This window comes from Schistocerca nitens, chromosome 4 (assembly GCF_023898315.1).
Source record: "Schistocerca nitens isolate TAMUIC-IGC-003100 chromosome 4, iqSchNite1.1, whole genome shotgun sequence".
Taxonomy (NCBI): Eukaryota; Metazoa; Arthropoda; class Insecta; order Orthoptera; family Acrididae; genus Schistocerca; species Schistocerca nitens.
The window spans coordinates 646,965,623-646,986,935 of NC_064617.1; the positions used below are offsets into that span (position 1 = coordinate 646,965,623).

Here is a 21,313-nt window from a genome sequence, read left to right on the forward strand (position 1 = left end):
AACATAGATTTGCCTTTTTCGGTTTAATTTCTAAGATAAGTTGTAGGATCGGTATAGCCTCATGTGTTCCTACATCTCTGTGGAACCCAAACTGATCTTCCTTGAAGTTGGTTTGTATCAGTATTGCATTTCGCTGTAAATAATTTGCATTAGTATTTTGCAAACATGACCTATTAAACTGATGGGTTTGACAACATACACACCTGTAAGCACGTTTGGCTTCAATTGAGATTGGTATAATTACATTCTTCTTACAGTATGATGATATATTGCCTTTCTTCTATATCTCACACATCGGATGGAATAATTTTGTCACAGCTGGCTCTCTTAAGGATGTCAGAAATTCTGAGGTAATATCATCTGATTTGATTTGATTTCATTTTGACAGGGAAACTAAAATAGCTTAGGTCTAATCCGCCACTGCCCGCACCGAAACCGAGTTTATTGTGCGATATCGCTCCCAGTATATCTAGTAAAGCTAATCATTGCCCTTAAATAGTGCAAGGAGTACCTTTACCTGTTTTTTGTTAGACACAATTTCTTCAGGTCTAGTTGTCCTGAAGATTCTGTATCTTTTGCTCTCAAATGCCATGCATTCAAAGGTTAAGTGTGATGCAGTTTCTTCGCCCTCATCACAGATCTTACATTTAGGGTCTTCTTCCATTATACCCACTGTATGTAGGTGTTTTTTGAAATTCCCCTGACTAGTCATCAGTCCAGTCATGAGTTTGATCTCTTTCCTGTTCAATCCCAGGATTATAGAGCTTCTTTTAAAGCATGGCTTGGGCATCATTATCTTATCATGTTTTTGTTTATGGATGTTGGTCCAATATTCTATGTGCCATTTCCTAAGCCAGTTCCGTAGTTCTAGTTTGGTCATAGCCTTGGTGATTGTCAGGACAGGTTCTGGTCCAATAAATGGAGTCGTTGCCCCCATCCTAGCCAATCTGTTGGCTTGTTCAATGACTAAGTAGGCCAGTCCCTGCGCCTTAGCAAGATCCTTAGCTGCAACCCGCTGTTACACCTTCTTCCACCACACTATGACCCCACAGGAAATCCTAGGTCTTAACTGCTGTGGTGTATATCCAGTGCATACCTCTGGGGCTTAGGCCCCAGTTTTTACGACGAACCCTTCTGGTACTCAGTAGAGTACTCTTCGCCTTGGAGCAGATGCTCTTAATGTGAGGGGTCCATGTTAGTTTCTCATCTAAGGTTACCCCTAGATATTTCACTATCCCCTTCACAGGTAGAGTTTCATCGAAGAGCTTTAAATTCCAACTTGAGTGTTGGATATGCCTCTTCATAAATGGAACCACAACAGTCTTCTTAGGATTAATCCTCAGATCCTGTTTAGCGCACCAGTCTTGCACAATGTCCAATCCTCCTTGTGACATATTTCTATCTGTGTCAGTAAATTTGCCAAGTGCTACTATGACAAGGTCATCTGCGTATCCTTGGCAGAAGCACTGTCTAGAATTTAATTCCTCAATGAGTTCGTTCACCACTTGATCCCTCAATAAAGGAGACAGAACTCCTCCTTGTGGGCAACCTCTAGTGGTGTTAATTAACATCTTTTCATTCATGATGGTAGCCTCTACCTTCTCCTTCCACTAAGCATGGCCCTGGTCCATCTATATATAGTGGTTCTGGTCCCTAGGTCATGCACCTCTGCTTCCCTTACCATGGAATCGAAGGTTGTGTTACTGAAGGCCCCCTCAATATCCAGGAATATGCAGAGAGCTATTTCTTGGAAGTGAAGTGCTTTCTCCACCTTCCCAATGAGTTGGTGGAGAGCTGTCCCACATGATTTACCTGGTTGATATGTGTGTTGGTTTGAATGCAGAGGGGCCCTAATTAGTCTCCTCTCCTCAAAGTGTACATTAAACAGTTTTTCCAATGTTTTGAGAATGAAGGAGGACAGACTGATTGGTCTCATATCCTTGGCCTTGGTATGATCAATTCTCTCTGGCTTTGGAATGAAGACAACCTTCACTGCCATCCAAGCATTGGGAATGATTTCTACTGCTAGGCTAATCCTGAATAACCTGCCATAGGACTCTTACAAGAGTCTCTCCTGCCTGTTGCAAGAGAGCTGGAAAGATTCCATCTGGCCAGGTAACTTGAACGGTTGGAATGTTCCCACTGCCCACACTCCTTGGCCGATTCCGAGTCCTCTCTTCGAGTGCCTGAGAACCATTGTCTCTCCGGGATCACATTCTGGTCTGTGTTGTCCCGCAGAGCATATTGAGGAAAGTGAGGTTTGAGAAGCTGTTCCAGCATCTCATGTGCTGTCTTTGTATATTCCCCATTCTCCTTCCTCAACATACCTCCTGGATTGGTTGGTACTCTAGTGAGTATTCTGTGAAGTCTGGCTTGAGCAGCCATGCTGTCTACTTCCTCACAGAATGCTTTCCAGAATGCCTTCGTTGCTTGTCTGATTGCAAGGTTGTAGTTGACAAGGGCCTCACGATATTTTGCCCATTGTCCTGTATGTCTCACAAGTTATTATTCCACCAAGTCACACTCCTGTTTGTGCACTTCCTGGTGATTGTGCAGTTGTCCTTATATGAGGTCCCTATGGCAGAGGTAACAGCCTCTGCTTCTTCCTCAAATTCTACTGGATTCCTTATCGAGGTTTTAATTTCCAATAAGCCTAAGTCAAGGTCCCTCCTATATGTCTCCCAGTCTGTTTTCCTGGGATTTCTATAGATCATGGTCTGTCTGATTCCCATTTCAACCTTGAATTTGATGTACATGTAGTCCGATGAGTATGGCTCCAACACCACATGCCATTGTTTGATATAGCTACCCATTGTCATGGAACCAAAGGTTATGTCAATTACTTCTTCCCTTCTGCTATTCCTGAATGTAGGTACATTGCCCCTATTCAGGACCTCCAAGTTGTTAGCTAAAAGAAATTCAAGAAGGTACTCACCTCTACGGTTGGTGGCCTTGCTGCCCCACACTAGGTTGTGCGCATTGGCGTCACATCCCACCAACAGTTGGCCACCTTGCCGATGGCAAGCCTCTACCAGTCTCCTCACCTCCAAAGGAGGAGGAGAGCTGTCTTCGTAAGGAAGGTTTGCTGAGGCCAAAACAATTTCCATCGTGATACCTTCCTCACATTGCTGCATTCTAATGGTCACTAGGTCCCTGGAGCAAAAATCTATTATTGGCATCATGAAAGAAAGTTCTTACATAGATGCATGTTCTGGAGTTTCTTATATTTCTAGCATAAATCAGCTTACCTCCAGTGACACCGAGGCCCAGTATGCCTCCTTTATATAAATAGGTTTCTTGTATCAGGGCCACGTCCACTTCCTACCTCCTCAGGCAGTGGCTCAGGGCATCAGAGGTCCCTTTACTGTGCTGCAGATTAATCTGCAGCACCTCCAGTCTCCGTCTTGCTGCCATGATTGCCTTTGAGGTCTTTGATAACCCTGATGGTGACCTGCAAGAACCCTAAAAACATTTTCAGGTTTTGCTCTCGCATCTTCTTCAGGGACTTTTCTCCGACCTCCATCACCAGGATTCGTCCTTCCAGTACAACCTTCTGGTTGATCACTCTCCAGTTTTCTGTCGAGACTTTTGGGTTCTGGGCCCCTATTTTCTCGAACAGAGTCTTAAGAGAGGCATACTTAAGGATCTTTCGTACCCATATTGATACCTTTGCAGTCTTAAGAAACTCCGCTGCCGTCTTGGCCAGCAGCTTCGCATCTTCCCACGGGGATATCATGGGCACCTTGTCCTTAAGCCATTCCACTGTGTGCACCCCCCTCACAGACAAAAATGAGAGCACCCTCCTGATGTTGGGTGCTGGACCAGCATCCCCCCTAATCTTTCCAAAGAGGGCCATCTGTACAGGTTCCTACTGTTGTGAGGTGATGGCCACCAGTGGATAGCCTTCCTGGATAACTGCCATATTAAAAACAGAGACTGTAGTACTATAGGTCTGTTTCCCTATTTCTTGCCTCGGTTTTTTCAGGGCTCGCTTATCCAGGGAGGAGGGAGTCTTAGATTCCCCCTTATCCTCTTGCTGCCTGTCTTCGACATTGTGGGAGGAAGCCATTCTTTCCCTTCCTTTTTTTCTGTTCTCTGAGTAGTTTCCTTCTCTGGGCCCCAGACAAGGCTTTAATCTTGATCAGGTCCAACTTCTCGGTTATGGTTACCACTTCTGGCTCAGGTTTAGACCCTGATTCAGTAGTGGGAATACCTTCCATTGGTCCTGACCCCAGTGTTTGGGTGTCTAAGATCCCAGTTTGCCCCTCAGTATGTTTTAATTTATTTTCTTTAGATGTGTCCATATTGGTCCCACAAGATTTGCGTATCTACACGGTCCACACCACGAATACCCCGCATAGTGTAAGGCTACTTACTCAAGGAGGTCGCCCGGTATCCCTGAGGCTCCGTTTGCGACACATCTTCCTTAAATGAAACAACAAGTTTACTGTTACCAGTCACCGTTTTATTTATTTCCACGACGCGTTTCAAAGGTTTAAACCTCCATCATCTAGTGGATTTATATTAGTTAGTATGACATTTGTGTGTGTGTTGTGTTACGATTTTTTGGAGGAACTTGTGGCACTGCCTAGTGGAGAAACAAGACACTATTTCAGACGCCATATTTGTTTACAAATGTGACAATATACATGTGATGTGATACGACAGCGAAAGGAACCTGTGACCACTGGAGATACTCTACTTTACTTATTTTATGTTTACCATTAGGTATCAGTTTAATTTTTTGTCAGAAGAAATCCATGTTCTGAAATAGTGTCTTGTTTCTCCACTAGGCAGTGCCACAAGTTCCTCCAAAAAATCGTAACATAACACACACACAAATGTCATACTAACTAATATAAATCCACCCGATGATGGAGGTTTAAACCTTTGAAATACATTGTGGAAATAAATAAAACGGTGACTGGTAACAGTAAACTTGTTGTTTCATTTAATGTCAATAAGAGTCACGGTAAAGCCTAACCTAAAATGTTCACATTTAAAGACACATCTTCCCATGTGCCACGCACCCCTTGGCACAGATCGCATCACACGTTGGGTTGGGAAAGGGAATTGGGTAATGACTAGGAGAGGATAGGGAAGAAGGGACATTGTGGGACATTCTTAGTCTGATCCATCAGCTGAGTCCTTTCTGGCAGTAGGTCCTGTACCTTTGGCATAGCCCTCAGTTTCACGCAGATAAGCAAGCCTCTCCACCCACACGGACAGTGCTTCGTCAAGGTGATGTCCCCCAGAGAGGTAATATCATCTACTCCAAAGGCCTTGTTTTGGTGTACATAATTATGTTCTGTCAAATTCTTCTTGCAGTATTGCTTCTCCCTACTCATCTTAATCTACTTTTCTCTTTGTGTAGCATTATCTTCAAGTTTGTTTATTATATAAAAAATTGAAACTGTGCTATATAGGTGAGTAATTTACAATATCTACGAGCACCAAGGAATGACAATGAAACCAACTGCTCTAACTTGTTGCTAAATAAGTATTTGTTCTCCTCTATAGAGCATAATAGCCAATTTGAATCTTTTATATGAATGTGTGGTGTCTTTTCTTTCGGACATGTCCGAAAGCACAGACATCACAAGGAATCTGCAGCTGTGGCACTTTGTATGTAAATTGAAGGTGGAGGGGGAGGGGGGAAGAGAAAGGAAAGGGAAGGGAAGGGGCTACTGATGACAGCTACATCGGGACATTACATGGAATCAGTGGCGATGGGTGAAAATTTTTACCCGACGGGAGTTTGAACCTGCGCCATCCAGGACACAGTGTTATTGCAACACCATGGACTATCTTGGCACGCCTCACAGCCAGCCCACATTCCCACCGAGCGGCACCTATCCGCAGTCCCATGTCAATTTCCTCCGTGCACGCTACTCTGAGTTTCCCGCAGATTTCCCATGATGTCCCATTGCAGCTGACATTAGTAATCCTTTCCCTTCCCTTTCCTTTCCTTTCCGTTCTCCCCCCTCCCCCTTCAATTTATATATAATTTGAATCTTGATGGGGGAGAAATTGTCACCAGTATTTAGCCAGCAATTAAGAGAGTTGGCGAGACCAGAGTTTCTGTTCAAATTTTGTGTTAAACACCATATTTTCCTGTCATGCCTCATGAATTGAGGGCACATGACACTTTTGATGGTGATTTCTCTACTGGATTAGTGTATTAAGCTCAGTATTCCACATGAACTGTTACGTAAGAGAAGTCTTTGTGCCAGCACAGGTTTCAGCTGTCCCTTTCATTCATCCATAACGACACAACACCACACTACAGTGTAAGTACTGATCAGAGGGATACACAGAAAAGGAAGCACACCTGACACTTCATAACAGTGTGAAGGAAGGCAATGTCAGACCATTTCTGTAAACGCTTTGTTCATGATGTTATTGTGAGATTCCTGCAACACTCATTTCTATGACAGTTGTGGCGTGTCTTGGCACAGGCTCCACAAGACGCCAAAACCGCCTTAGTAAGCATCTTGATCCATGAATGCTCAACATATGCCCCTCATGTTGGTTTGGTGCATATCTGGCTAGTTGTGCCTTCTTGGATGTGTCAAATAGAATTGGTCATGTCAGACAGGGTACACACACAAGTTATGTCATGTTTGCAGAATATTCATCAAACCATTCCAATGCAGAACATTTCTCATGGAGAACAGCGGTCTGGCAAAAAGTACTTTAAAAATGGACACAGTCTTGGCCGAAAAATCATTTATTTTATGATAACCAGTTTTAGTCAGTTTTTGACCATTCTCAGACCTTCATATCATGATGGTAGACACTGGCAGTGAATGGAGCGGGTTTTGCAACTCCATGAGGAATTGATGTTAGTGGAGTTGCAACAGCCACTCCATTCACTGCCACCACGTACCATCATGGTATGAGGATCTGAGGTTGATCAAAAACTGACTGAGGCTGGTTACCACAAAATAAAAGTTTTGCAGTCAAAACTGTTTGTGCCCATTTTTAGAGTACATTTTGATGCAGTTCTCAAGCATCAGAATGACGTTTTCTCTTGCAATGGTACAGGTCACCTGCAGGTGCTGTTGCCAAACAAATGAGTGCACATTATTAGATAAAAGTTTCCTGTATGATTTGTCAATAGATGATGTTAGACTTATCAGGGCTCCATTTCAGCAAATATAAACATCCCACACATGAGAATACCTTTTGCACAAGTCAGAATTGTGCTATCTTCGTAATTGGGATGCAGGGCCTCCAGTAGTAGTTGACATACTCACATCCTGCCATCAGTGTGTATTTATGTGTACTACAGCCTATCAGTGTAGGTAACTTTCCTTCGTACTTTGAGCATCCAGTGCCCCTTCCCCATGCTAGTCTCTACCCTGTCCTCCAGAGTGTCACAGTGATAACATTCTGAATAATAGTTGGTCACTGGTTTTTATTGTTTTCCCATCACTGCATTCGTGAGTTATCGTTATAGTGTGGCCCATTTATTTGCTGTTAAAATGTGCAATTATCGACAGCGCCATGTGTCACATGCTTTTTGTTGCCTACGGCAATTATAGTTGACGGTTGTGGTAATCCATAAATATAGGTACTCGTGGTACACCCTTGACATGTACGTGGGAAGCCTAAAGCCTGCAGGACCTTGTAGCTGGAGTACATACGACATGGCTGCAATCAAATACATTGATATTGCGTGCGCTTCTTGCCCATTCTGTCCTCCATCGTCACGCTGATGGCCATTACAAAGTCTAATGATATTCATCATAAGACATGTCGAACTATTCCAACCATTGTAACAATAGCAGCTATCTTTTATTCAGTCTTTCTTGAGTGGATATTCTCTTAGATCAGTGCAAACGGTGGAAAAAAATCATGACTTTGTTTTACACCTTTCTATACATGAACTGTAACCAAGAGCTCATTACCTATCAGTTTCACCGTAGCTGTTAAAAAGTTCACAATAAAGGGCGCCGAAGTGAAAGGAGGAATTGGAACAGTTTTGCGACCCAAAGCACTATTTATCCTGCCCTTATCTTTCTTCAACTCCAAAGATTTTGTTGTTGCACACAAACAAGTGGTTTGGAAAGAGTTATTCGTTTACGTGTGTCTCTGTGTTGTCTATCTTCAAAAATTGTGCCATTTCAGTTGTTTCAGCATCTGCGTGACAGTCATTTGGATCAAATAAACCTGTAACCATTTGTGCTGCTCCTCTCTGTATACGTTCAGTATTCCACGCTAATCCTATTCGGTACGGGTCACATACACATGAGTAATTTCCTACAATGATTGCACTACTGATTTGTAAGCAGTCTCCTTTGTAGACTGATAGCATTTCCGTAGTACTGGTGTTCTGCCAGTAAACCTAAGTCTGCTACCTGCTTTACCCACGACTGAACCTATGTAACCATTCCATTTCAATCCCTGCAAAGTGACACCCAGATACTTGTATGAGTTTACCGATTCCAACTGTGACCCACTGATATTATTTTACATAGGCCACTATGTTTCTTTTTTTTTTTTCGTCTTGTGAAGTGCACAATTTTAAATTTTGGATCATTTAAAGCAAGTTGTCAATCTCTGCACAACTTTGGAATTATTTCTACATCTATCAATGACTCACCATCCAACATTCAAGGTACGGTAACTTGCGGCGTCCTCCCTACCAAGAAATGCTCAATCCAGTCACAAATTTCGCCAGGTAACCCATACGATCGTACTTTTGATAACAAGCGTAGATGTGGTACTGATTGAAATGTTTTTCAGAAATAGAGGGGTACTGGATCTACCTGACAGCCTTGGTCCGTTCCCGGGTTCGATTCCCGGCGGGGTCAGGGATTTTCTCTGCCTCGTGATGGCTGGGTGTTGTGTGCTGTCCTTAGGTTAGTTAGGTTTAAGTAGTTCTAAGTTCTAGGGGACTTACGACCACAGCAGTTGAGTCCCATAGTGCTCAGAGCCATTTTTTTGAGCCTTGGTCCATGGCCTTCAGGACGTCGTGTTAGAAAAGTGCGCTATGTTCTCGAAATCTATGCTGTTTGGCATGGAGGAGGCCATTCTCTTAGAGATACCTCATTATGTTTGAACTCGGAATATTTTCTAAGATTCCGCAACAAACGGATGTCAAGGATATTGGATAGTAGTTTTTTGGACCACTAGACAGGTGTGACGTATGCCTTCTTCCAGCTACTGGGCACGGTTTTTTGTACAATGGATTGCAGTTAACAGAGGGACTAACTTAGCCACGAATTGGGTATAGAAGGGATTCCATCACACCCTGTGGCTTTGTTCAGTTTTAATGATTTCAGCTGTTTCTCAGCGCCACTGACAAAATACTTATTCCAGTCATCCTTTCAGTGGCACGAAGGTTAAATTGGGGCAGTATGCCCGGTTTTCTTTTTTAAAGGGACATTTGAAAACAATGTTAAACATTTCTGATGATGTTGTTTTACTACTCACAATTTTAGTTCTTGTCTTGTCCATGAATTAGTGGACTGACCAGAGGACCATGTGGATATGCGTGTGAATAATTATTCTGATGTCCACGCTCGCTCATGATAGATGTGGGGGGAATGCTTAATATGTGGTACTTTGAAAATTATTTGTTGCTGCGTCTGTACTTCTCAATTATACACAAGATTTATACATTACATCTGCCCTTCTTGTATGAAACGTTTATTGAACATGCGTGCGTCCTCAGTTTCGTCCATCTTCGGGCTATCGCTTAATAGTGCTCGCAGACGTGAATTCGCAGTTTCTTCACAGTCGGGGTTACGGCCAGAGTTGTCAGGCGGGTCACGTCAACTCCTTGTGGCGATCACGCCACTAGAAGCATTTGGCACGGCGGCCACCAGGTCGCTCTGCCGGCAGTTGCCTGCCCGCTGGCAGTGGGTTTCTGCCGGCTGCTCGCGCCGCAACTACCTTGCGTCAGTCAACTTGCCGAGCATCAGGGTCTCTGTACCGTAGGTTGTCAGTGGTGTGCGTACGCTGCGCTGACGCCGATAATAAACGAGCTGCAAGAATACTTTAGTGTACCTCATTTGGACAAAGAACAGTTTCATAATAGTATGAAATTAACACATTAGCCAAATTTCCAGATACTTTTAACACGTCTCTCAAAGCATATTACCCCAAATGGCAGGAATTTTAGAAACGTTTCTATTGTGTGCTGTCATATCTTGGCTTTTCTTCAAGTGGTGAGTGAACTCATGCTGTTATTTGAACATACAATATTTTACATTTTAAACTAAGCCTTTCCGGGCATAATAAGCGTAAAAAGATTTTTACGTTCTTCAGAGAACATTACTGTTTTTACGACTGCAGCTGGCTTTTGACATTTCCCCGCGTTTTGACGCGCGCTCTGCTCACTATGTATAATCAGTAGCAACAATAGAGGATTCTGTAACGTAAAAGGTGCGCTAATTCTTTCAGATTTTGCAAACTCTTTTGACAGTTGGTTCAAAGTTCTTTTGAATAAAACTTACTCACTTTTAACATGAAACTAAATCCTCATAGCAGTCGTAATTTTTTTACGTGTCGTCGTTCTTTCTCCTCTTCATTTTTAACTAGTATTCCCCTTGCCGATTTTTGCATTCGGTCGTTTATCATTTTGTTTTTACGAATTTTATTTACCTACTACTTTCGCATGTAAGTTATGTAATCGTCATAAAATACAAATCTGACAAGTCTACTGGATGAAATTACTACGGGAGTTCCACAGGGCTCGATCATTGGCCTTCATGTTAATGATTGCCATTTTGTTTGATTCAGAAGGCAAATGACACAAGCATTGTTATGAAGCTGAGAAAATAAGCATCAGCAGAGAAAGTAGCAAATGATGAATGTGTGAAAGTTACCGACTGGTTTTACACAAATGTACTAGGTTTAAGATTCGAAAAAACACAGCTCATCCAGTTTTGTGCTTTCAGAAATATATCACTTCCTGTTAACCTGGTACACAACAATAAATAATGAGGAGGGCTGAAAATTTTAAGTACTTAGGTGTGCATACAGAAGAAAACTTAAACTGGAAAAAACCGCTTAGGATACCTGTTAAAGCGTTATGATCGATTACTTTTAACATAAGAATTGTCAACTTTTAGAATACTGTGGTCAGTAAGTTAACATATCTGAATATTTTATTCGGGGATGTCTTACAGCATATATTATGGAGTATCTCGTCTCTTGGCTAAAAAGTACTCTTTGCACAAAAGAAAGTAATTAGAAGTATATGTGAGATTCACACACGTACATCTTCAAGTCATGTTTAAGCAGCTGCGAATATTAATCACAGCCTCACAGTAAATTTAATGTCTTACGAAATTTGTCATCAACAACCCTTATGAATTTCAGAGTAACAGAGATACAAGTATAATACTAGAAGGAAAAATGATCTACGTTGCCTCTTTATGAATCTAACATGGGCACAGAAAGTAGTGAAATATGGTGCTATAAAACTCTTCGAGAGTATACTCATGGAAAAAAAAGTTTGACACATAGCTGAAGTGTTCTCTTTAACAATTGTTTCTATACCATAGAGGAATTCTTGAATAGCAATAGTTAGTCATTTTTACAGAAAAAACTATAAATGGTGAGCATATATAATTTTATTTTTATATAAATATGTTTTATGTTTGTTCTCTTGACACTTTCCACATCATAACGTGCATCGTATGATCAGTGGAACAAGTTAAGTAACTACTTTGACACTCGTTCTTTTCCAGTGAACATACAGGAGTCGACATAATTTTGCACGTGCTTGAAGAACACGTGCATTAACAGAGTAGAAGGTATCAGTTAGAGATATTTTACATTCGTATTGGAGAGTGTGTGATGCTTGCATTTTCGGGAATTTGTTTGAATCTCATACAGTTGCAGTATATACAGACAGACGTAAAAATGCCTTCCCTTCTATAGTGACTTACGCCCCTTGTTACAGCAACAGCGTTTGGAGGACCATGTACTTTTTTAAGTCAACAAGAAATACAGCTTCCTAAAACGAAAAAGACTTAACGAAATGTTACACACTTTCAGGTATTTGAATATGCGCAGGTGCAAAAAGTTTGTTTCAATACTTCCTTTCTTCTTAGTGTGTGTGTGTGTGTGTGTGTGTGTGTGTGTGTGTGTGTGTGTGTTTATGTGTGTAAGAGAGAGAGAGGGGCGGGGTCAGTGTATAGAGCAAAGTTTAAATGTTCATATCGAACACAAGTCGACACTTATCGAAATAAAATGTTTAGGAGATTTGATAAGTCAAATCAACTTTCCCACAAAACGTGTGGCACGCCTGTAGAGAATGAAAGAAATTGATAGTGATGACATATTGCATGTAACGATAACACGAACTAAGTTGACATGAAATCAGTGTGTGTGTGTGTGTGTGTGTGTGTGTGTGTGTGTTAAACTTTGACTCTTTTGATTGTCTTATGCGGTGTGTGAGAGCGCGTGTTATCTAATAGCGACGGCTTTCACTTTCGAACTTTCTTCGGAAGTTGTTCTCTCGCAATCAAATTTGAGAATTCGTGGAAGGGTAGGCGGAAAGATGCGAAGAAGGACTGCAGTACATTCCACATTAGACTTTATTTCCTTCAACTGCGATTATGGAAAAATATCCACTTGTAGCTAAGAAAGTGCACATCATTATTCTGTCCACTTTTTGCCCTCGTCACTTGTGGGAAGTCGCTACTTGTCTTTGGATTTGTTTGGTATAGCCTCATTTCGTCTTCAGTTTCGATGTTAAATGTTTTCTTTGATCTTCTGGAATGAAACATAAAATATCAAAAAACGGAATAACATACTGTCTGATGAAGATACCAGAGTTATGTCGTGTAAATGCCAAACCTGTAATTTCAAGAACAAACTGGTGGGTATATTTCTCCAATAAATCTTTGAAGATTCGGGAGCGGAGTTTTGTGGGCGCCTAAATGGACTTCTGCCTGCAAAAGGAATTCTCCCTAGTCTGAATTTGTTTGAGCCCGCAGAAGATCGTGGGTATGGGAGAAGAGTACCAAAATGCCTTACTCAATTTCTACCAACTCACATTGAAATGGTGAAAATCCATGGTATAGAAATACTCACGTTTCAACTGCATGGCCAACATGAGCACACTGCGTGTACGTACGCTGCTTCTGGTTGTTGCACACATTTGAAACATTGAATGATAGATTATAGAGGTTACTGTAAACTCTGAACTTGCTTCGGAGAACTTCACGGAAGGCGACAGGCATTCATTAAAATGGCTTGAAGTGAAAGAGTTGTGGCATATGATATTTGGACAGTGACTCGTTTTTTATGTGTGAAACATTACAACACCAGACATCCATCGTGAAATTTGAGAAGATATGGACACGAGCAAGGTAACGATTAATTCGTAGCGGGTGTGTTAAAAGTTCAAGACGTGAGATAATTCTGTATAAAGGGCAAAACGGACCACTGCCAAGAGAGAAACAAGGAATTGGTATGGGACTGCAGACATTTTCCTGTGACAAAATACATCCCTCTTTCCAGAGAAAATACATGCCTCTTTCCAGAGTTGCATAAAAGAAACTACAGGTAAATATCATAGGCAGGCATATACATGTTTTCTACCAGTGGAGGTAATGAATGCAGGAAAGTAGTGGCAGATACATACAGGGCTGTTTAAAACTACAAAACATAGAAACACAACTCCAACGTTCCTGGAAAGAGAAAACAAATTTGTATGCATTCAGTTTGAGCACCATGTGTTACTCAACAAGTATAAAAACGGAGGCTCATTTCCTGCCACAAACGAAGCAGCTGGACTCTTGTTATCGAATTCACAGCTTCAACAATGGGATGTCGCAGACTTTCAATAGTGTCAGGCATAGGTGGGGTAAAAACGCGGTCTTTTACGTAACCAAAGATAAAAATCATATGGTGTGAGATCTGGAGACCTGGGAGGCCACCGGCGATGAAGTTCATCTTCTGCTCCTCTTCTTCCAACCCAACGGCTGACGTATAACCTTTTTGACTGTGAGCTGTAAACTAAATATTCAAAACAATTGAAAATGCTAACGTACATCAGGAACATGTATACCAAAAAGATAAAAAAATTGAAAATCGGATGTATAAAGCCCGCGAAATTAAATCCTCGTTACTTTTTGATCACTACCTCGTGTGTTCCGTTAACACGGACTCCTTATTTACCTCATTTAGGGACGTGGGCCGTTTTTGTACTATTTATTGCCGCCCATCCTGATTAAGTGTAGTAGAAGCTGTAACATCGACGCATATATTGGTCAGTGCATCAACGTACCTAGAATCAGTGTTGTTTTCTTGTTATTTTTTTTTTAATTTTTTTAGTACATATTTTGAGGAAACTGAGTCAGAAGCTTCCTGAAAATGGTTGATTTATAATAGACAAAGTGTTAATTCATACTCAGTGGTCCACTCCGTAACACCATTCATGACCTGATTTGTCAATTATCCTGAATCCTCTTCTAATAACGTCTAGTACCTTTGCTTGATAATTTCGAATTTAAAATATAGAGTAGGTAGTTAAATCAGTAAATATCGTGTACTTTATGGACCTGAAGCTGACAGATCTGTAGTTCTTTTTTTTTTGTCTTTTCTGTCACCATTCTCGTGGAGTAGAACAGTCACAGCATTTAAACAATTTAGCTACTTTGTCTTGTATTACTTCGCCCCCAGCTTTAACGATTTCAGTCGAAATATCATCTCCCAGGGCCATTGTTTCCTTTACACTTCAGATGGATTTATATAACTTATTTGACATTTCCACTGGAAGGTTATTATTTTCATTATTAACGGTATAAGATTCATCTTCAATTTTAACTGATGAATTGTGGTATTTACCCAACATAAGTGTATTTGATGTTCTTCATACTCTTTATTGTTTTTATCCTAATTCTAATCAGATTTTGATTGTACCTTGTCAGATCCTTTCGAAGATATTTTCGAATAATATTGTATAATTAGCCGTGTTCTAACTTACTACACTCATCTTCTGATTAAAAAGTTGCGTTCTCATTGAGATAGTATTTTCTTTTACTCTGTTGATATTTGCCATACATTTTGCTATTTGTGTAAGCACCACTGTTAAATAATCGCTTCTTCCACCTATCTCTGTAGACGTTCACTTTTAGTGGTGTTGAATTTGTTGCTTAGTCGAATCTGGTATACCTCCCAGTTGTAATTAACTTCTTGCAGTCAGCATTCTACTTTCTTTTTGTTGATATTTTTCCCCCTTGAGCCCGCTCTATTTTTGGTCCGGTTCCTACTAATTCTGTGATCCTTAGAAATTCTAGAGTATGCTGCAATTTATTTATTGTTTGACAAATTTATTTATTGTTTGATAAAATACTGTCAGTTCTGTTTCTAGTTTAGTGTGGTCCTTGCCAAGGTCATGTTTTTATTCATTTTATTCTGGAAGAATGTCGTACGAAAATTCCCATCGCAGAAGTGTTCTTTAATATTTGTTTTAGTTTCGCATTAAAAATCCCACATTATTTTGTATTTGGATTTGCCAGTATTTATCAGTCTTCATATATATATATATATATATATATATATATATATATATATATATATATATATATATATGTGTGTGTGTGTGTGTGTGTGTGTGTGTGTGTGTGTGTGTGTGCAAAAATGAAACTTCCACGCTTCGCCGCATTGTAAGCTGAAAAGAAGCGAACGAATTAAAACTGTATACTGGACGGGAACTCGATGCGGAAGCAAGTTGTGGCTAAGTCAATGTCCAGCACACAGTATACTTTCACCTGGGGCTGCTAGTCCAGCAGGTTATGCAGGAGGGGGACCCACAGTGAAGTTTCAATAAAGTAGGCGAGAGATACGGTCGAGGCGTATTAGAACGTTCCGTGAAGAGTGCTCAACTGACTTTGGTGCTGCGAAAGACAAAGATCCGGACTAGGGCGGTGCCGAGCTCTAGCCCAGAGTTTTACTACGGTAGTTCTTTACAGACGTCCGTTCACGGAGTGTTTCATACAGGAACAGCAAGGTGGTTGTTGAAGCATCGACATTGTTGGAATGTTGTGTGTTGCTGCGACATTACACAGAGAAGAGCAATGATGTGTAGTAGCGTGCATCTTTCGTAGCACTGCGTGTTGAACTGAAACTTGAAGCAGTACGCGAGGAATTCAGTTACACACGCATCAAAAAAAGTTTTGCATCACCTCGGTTCCGAGAGTTCCGGAAACTGTACAGAAAATTGCAATAGAGATCAACATAAACTTCATTTCCGCCCTTTCTATTACTCACGAAAACCACATAGTGCATGCTGTACCACCATACAGCGGGACCTTCAGAGGTGGTGGTCCAGATTACTGTAAACACCGGTACCTATAATACCCAGTAGCACGTCATCTTGAACTGATGCATGCCTGTATTCGTCGTGGCATATTACCCACAAGTTCATCAACGCACTGTTGGTCCAGGTTGCCCCACTCCTCAACGGTCATTCGGCGTAGATCCCTCAGAGTGGTTGGTGGGTCACGTCGTCCATTAACAGCCCTTTTCGATCTATCCCAGGCATGTGCGATAGGGTTCGTGTCTGTAGAACATGCTGGCCACTCTAGTCGAGCGATGTCGTTATCCTGAAGGAAGTCATTCAGAAGAAGTGCACGATGGGGGCGCGATTTGTCGTCCATGAAGACGAATGCCTCGCCAATATGCTGCCGATATGGTTGCACTATCGATCGGGGGATGACATTCACGTAGCCGTTACGGCGCCTTCCATGATCACCAGCGGCGTAGTCGGCCCCACATAATGCCACCCCAAAACAGCAGGGAACCTCCACCTTGCTGCACTCGCTGGACAGTGTGTCTAAGGCGTTCAGCCTGACCGGGTTGCTTCAAAACACGTCTCCGACGATTGTCTGGTTGAAGGCACATGCGACACTCATCGGTGAAAAGAACGTGATGCCAATCCTGAGCGGCCCATTCGGTATGTTGCTGGGCCCATCTGTATCGCTCTGCATGGTGTCGTGGTTGAAAAGAAGGACGTCGGGAGTGAAGTTGCGCATCATGCAGACTGTTGCGTACAGTTTGAGTCGTAACACGACGTCCTGTGGCTGCACGAAAAGCATTATTCAACATGGTGGCGTTGCTGTGAGGGTTCCTGCGTGCCATAATCCGTAGGTAGCGGTGATCCACTGCAGTAGTAGCCCTTGGGTGGCCTGAGCTAGGCATGTCCTCGACTGTTTCTGTCTCTCTGTATCTCCTCCATGTCCGAACAACATCGCTTTGGTTCACTCCGAGACGCCTGGACACTTCCCTTGTTGAGAGACCTTCCTGGCACAAAGTAACAATTCGGACGCGATCGAACTGCGGAATAACCGTCTAGGCATGGTTGAACTACAGACAACACGAGCCGTGTACCTCCTTCCTGGTGGAATGACTGGATCTGATCGGCTGTCGGAGCCCATCCGTCTAATAGGCGCTGCTCATGCATAGTTGTTTACATCTCTGAACAATTGTAGTGACTGTGTCTGTGATACAATACCCTCAGTCAACATCTATCTTCAGGAGTTCTGGGATCTGTGTGTAGTATTCGAGGTAAACTTCGTGTGTCTTTTGAAATTCTGACGTACATATCTTTTTTCTTCTTCTCTGCTGTGGCTTGGTTAGTCGTCGAGCTAAGTGGTTAAGGCACTAGACTGGCGTTCGTGAGAAGCGATATTCAAATGCGGCCGTCCTGATACATGTTTTCTGTGAATTGTTACGACAACCGAACGTCAAATCCTCGTTTCTTTCTTTCTTTCGAGTCCGAATTCTAAATGAAATAGACATAGTTTGCGCTTTTCAGTTACCTGTCCGCTTTATCTTGCTGACCACTTAATAATTATGTTGAGAAGCGTTTACATTTTAATAGGATATAGTACTGACGCTTTAGATTAGTACAATATGCACAATGGATCGAACTATGTGAAGTCCCGCATGACGACTTATCAGCAAGATATTTTACCTTAAAATAAGGAAAAAATTTGGAGTTTTAATTTATGTATCACTATCAATTTCTTCCCATCCATTTCGGCCGCGTATTTTGAAATGAGAGAGATTATAACAAATTGTACCAGCCACTGCAGAAATACGGTGTAGGGAAGGTAGTACTACACCCTGAAGGGTATTTGTTCTAAGGGGCAATTTCTTTTGGTTGTTATAAAAGTGGTTAAGATGTAACATTTCATCTTCGATCGGGTCGTTAGAGACCTAACACTAGCTCATGTAGGGGTCATTCCATGTCAGTTCAACCAATTTGAGAAAATGTTCCAGCTGATAGTCTCAGATTTGGCTGAAATTTAGCACTACAATGCTACCAAGTGTGGAACACTTATGTACAAAATTTTAAGTTCCCCTGTCAATTAGTTCCAGAATTATGGCTTGTGAAAGAAGGTGGCGTGACCCGGAAATTGCAGCCCGCATCTGGCAATTTATCCTCAGACCTAACTTCAGGTTTTAATAACTTTGGAACTATTCCACACAGTCCAGTGAAATTTTTACAACCCAGTAACATCCACTTAGAGAACACACCCTATGAATCAAAACACCATAACATATTTCTGAGGGAAAATAAAAAATTCCAAAATGTGATTAAAAATGTAATACGTTAAAAGGTACATATTGTAGGTGCCCTCTATGCCAAATATAATTAACTCAAAAAGGGTATAAATTTTTTGTGGTAAGCTTAATGTGGCCCAAACACACACAGAACTCATCTTGCCCATATCAGTCACACAAACAGAGTTACATGCATACGAAAATACAAAAATTTGAAAAATTACCTGAAAAACATGGATTAAGTGTGGTAGCACAAAAGGGACAAGTGATATCCTAGCCAAATTTCAACTTGTTATTGCAAGGCATTTGTATACAATAAAAGTTGACACAGATGTATTTGGTTACGTTTCTTTTAACACGATTTAGCAAGTAATAGTGACGATACAGACAGCTTGTTTCAGATAAAGCTGCAGCAATTGTTGGGAGCCATTAGGCAACAGAAAGTTAAACAATGGTAGTTTTCAGGTACAGAATGAGTAATTTTTAGGCAGGAACAACAAAGGAATCAAGCAACAATTACAGGTTACTCATGTTTTTTTAAGATTGTAGTTCAGACTGGTCAGTACAGTTGTGGAAAGTCAGTATGGAGGCAGAAGACTGTACCAGTGGTGCTTCTGTTCAAACAAGTTGCAGTATTGGTAGCGCACAAGCATCTGAATGTCATAAAACAACATATGGAACAAATTGTGGCATTCGCTTTGTACTGTATGATCCGGATGAATCGGACCAAGATTTGTTGCTATGGAAATCTGGGATACACCCTGTGGTCACAAGAACTACAGTTCCAGGAAACTTTAGTGTTTATCATCATATGAAACTGTTTCTGGATAAGCATTCTTTCCTACAAGAAGGTGTTTTTATCTATTTCGGATTCATAAGAAGACAGTGAAGTGTAACCTCAGAGAAATAGATATAAAATCAGTATTGAAAGTGAATCAATGCATGGGACTTAACATGAAACCAGGACAAAAGTTATGTTCCAGGTGTGTTACACTGCTAAAAATTGAAGATATTCTGATAATTTACATGACAGTGACGAAGAGTATCAGCCACCTACAACCACAGCGGACGAGCAATTAAATACTTCAGTGACTGCTCTTGGTTTGTCTCCCATGAAGACACACAAAGTCGGGAAAAGAGACAGGGCCGGCTATGGTAGAAGAAAACTACAAGAAGCTCAAATGGAATTAAAACACAAAATAGCCGACACACTAATGGTGGAAGAGGAAGAACTATCTGCTCCAAAGGAACAGAAATCATGCCAGAAATGATTTGGACAAAATTGTGCATGATTTAAAAGAAAAATGGCTCTGAGCACTATGGGACTTAACTTCTAAGGTCATCAGTCCCCTAGAACTTAGAACTACTTAAACCTAACTAACCTAAGGACATCACACACACCCATGCCCGATGCAGGATTCGAACCTGCGACCGTAGCGGTCGCGCGGTTCCGGACTGTAGTGCCTATAACCTCTCGGCCACTCCGGCCGGCCTGAAAGAAAAATGTGCCATATCCACACACCAGAAAAAATCTTACCCTTGCACCTTCCAGCTGGTCTATTGACTACACTTTTGTATTGGGATACTTTTCCTTGAATTCTACATATAGTTCTGATATGTTGCATAGGTCTGGAACTAATTGGCAGGGGAAACTAATACTTTGTACACGAGTGTTCCACACGTGGTAGAATTAGTGTACTGAATTTCAGTCAAATCTGAGACTATAAGCTGGAGCCCCTGGTTGAACTGACATGGTTGACGAAGGTTGAGATTGTAACGTGAATATTTTTTGAAGAAATTATGTTCATCTGAAGTATGTCAGGGAAACAACAAAAGATCTAGATAATGTCTGCGATTTTAACTCATATCTTCATGAATACCAGTGCAGTTTTGTAACTTGTTTAATAAACTGCATAATTTTATGTATACGTAGAATTGAAAAGTATTTATTTTTACGGCGGGTAACGTTGCATAGACCAAGCTAAGGCAGGTTTCGTCTGAACGTCTGTATCGTTCAAGGTTTTGGCAGAGAATCGGTTAAAATGTGATAATGAAGCGTAGGTCATCAATAAAAGTTTCTAAAATACCGGCCAGTGCACTGAAAATATAAAAGACGATATCCATGTCTGGATAGGCGATGATTTTTACCTTTTTGAATTCCATACAGCTAAATAGGAACATTCTTAAAGTATGAAATATTTGTAAAAGGCCGAATCATTAACGGCGATCAACAACAAACTGTCGCCTATAAATGAATTGCATGCACTTAAACGAACTACAAACTGAATTCCACGTCCACATTAGCCTCTAAATTTATTATTGTACTGTTTTTGCCATACCTTGCTCTTGGATCAATGATGCCATACTTTTTCTATCAAAAAAATAATTTGACCGTGAAAATTTTTCTGACGGCGCAGATACATTTCGTTTTTCGTATCCGGAATCTGATTCTCAAAATACCAGCTCAAATTTTATAAGAAAATACTATCCTTCCTTCACATTCATACGCACAGTTGTCGTAAATATGTAAGAACCCTGTATTATATTACTTCTATCATGACCAAGAATCGAGAAATAAGTTGCTGACATGCTTCGGTGATTGATCTGCCTTAATTCAGTTGCCTCACGTGAAATTACAGGGAACGAAATTATAAGCAGTTTACCGCTGAGATTCAGAATGTTAGTTTCCGGATTGTTATGCCCTGTCTTCAGCGCTGCTGGAAACGAAAAGGATCTCTCTTCAGAATAAGATGGGTGACTTGCGTTTCACCTGCCT

General features: G+C 41.2%; 1 protein-coding gene across 2 annotated transcripts in view; it reads left to right on the forward strand.

Annotated features, from left to right (window-relative positions):
• The window catches only part of LOC126251523 (glycerol-3-phosphate acyltransferase 1, mitochondrial), a 386,686-nt gene that overhangs the window by 42,833 nt on the left and 322,540 nt on the right, over nt 1–21,313 (forward strand). Inside the window, exon 1 of one of the 2 annotated variants that reach the window (XM_049952006.1) lies at nt 9,892–10,178. The exons of the other annotated variant lie outside the window; for it this stretch is intronic. Within the exon in view, the coding sequence (XP_049807963.1) occupies nt 10,117–10,178 (62 nt within the window). The 5' untranslated portion in view covers nt 9,892–10,116. Of the gene's footprint in view, nt 1–9,891; nt 10,179–21,313 lie in introns of those variants that run through there. 2 annotated transcript variants of the gene reach the window in all.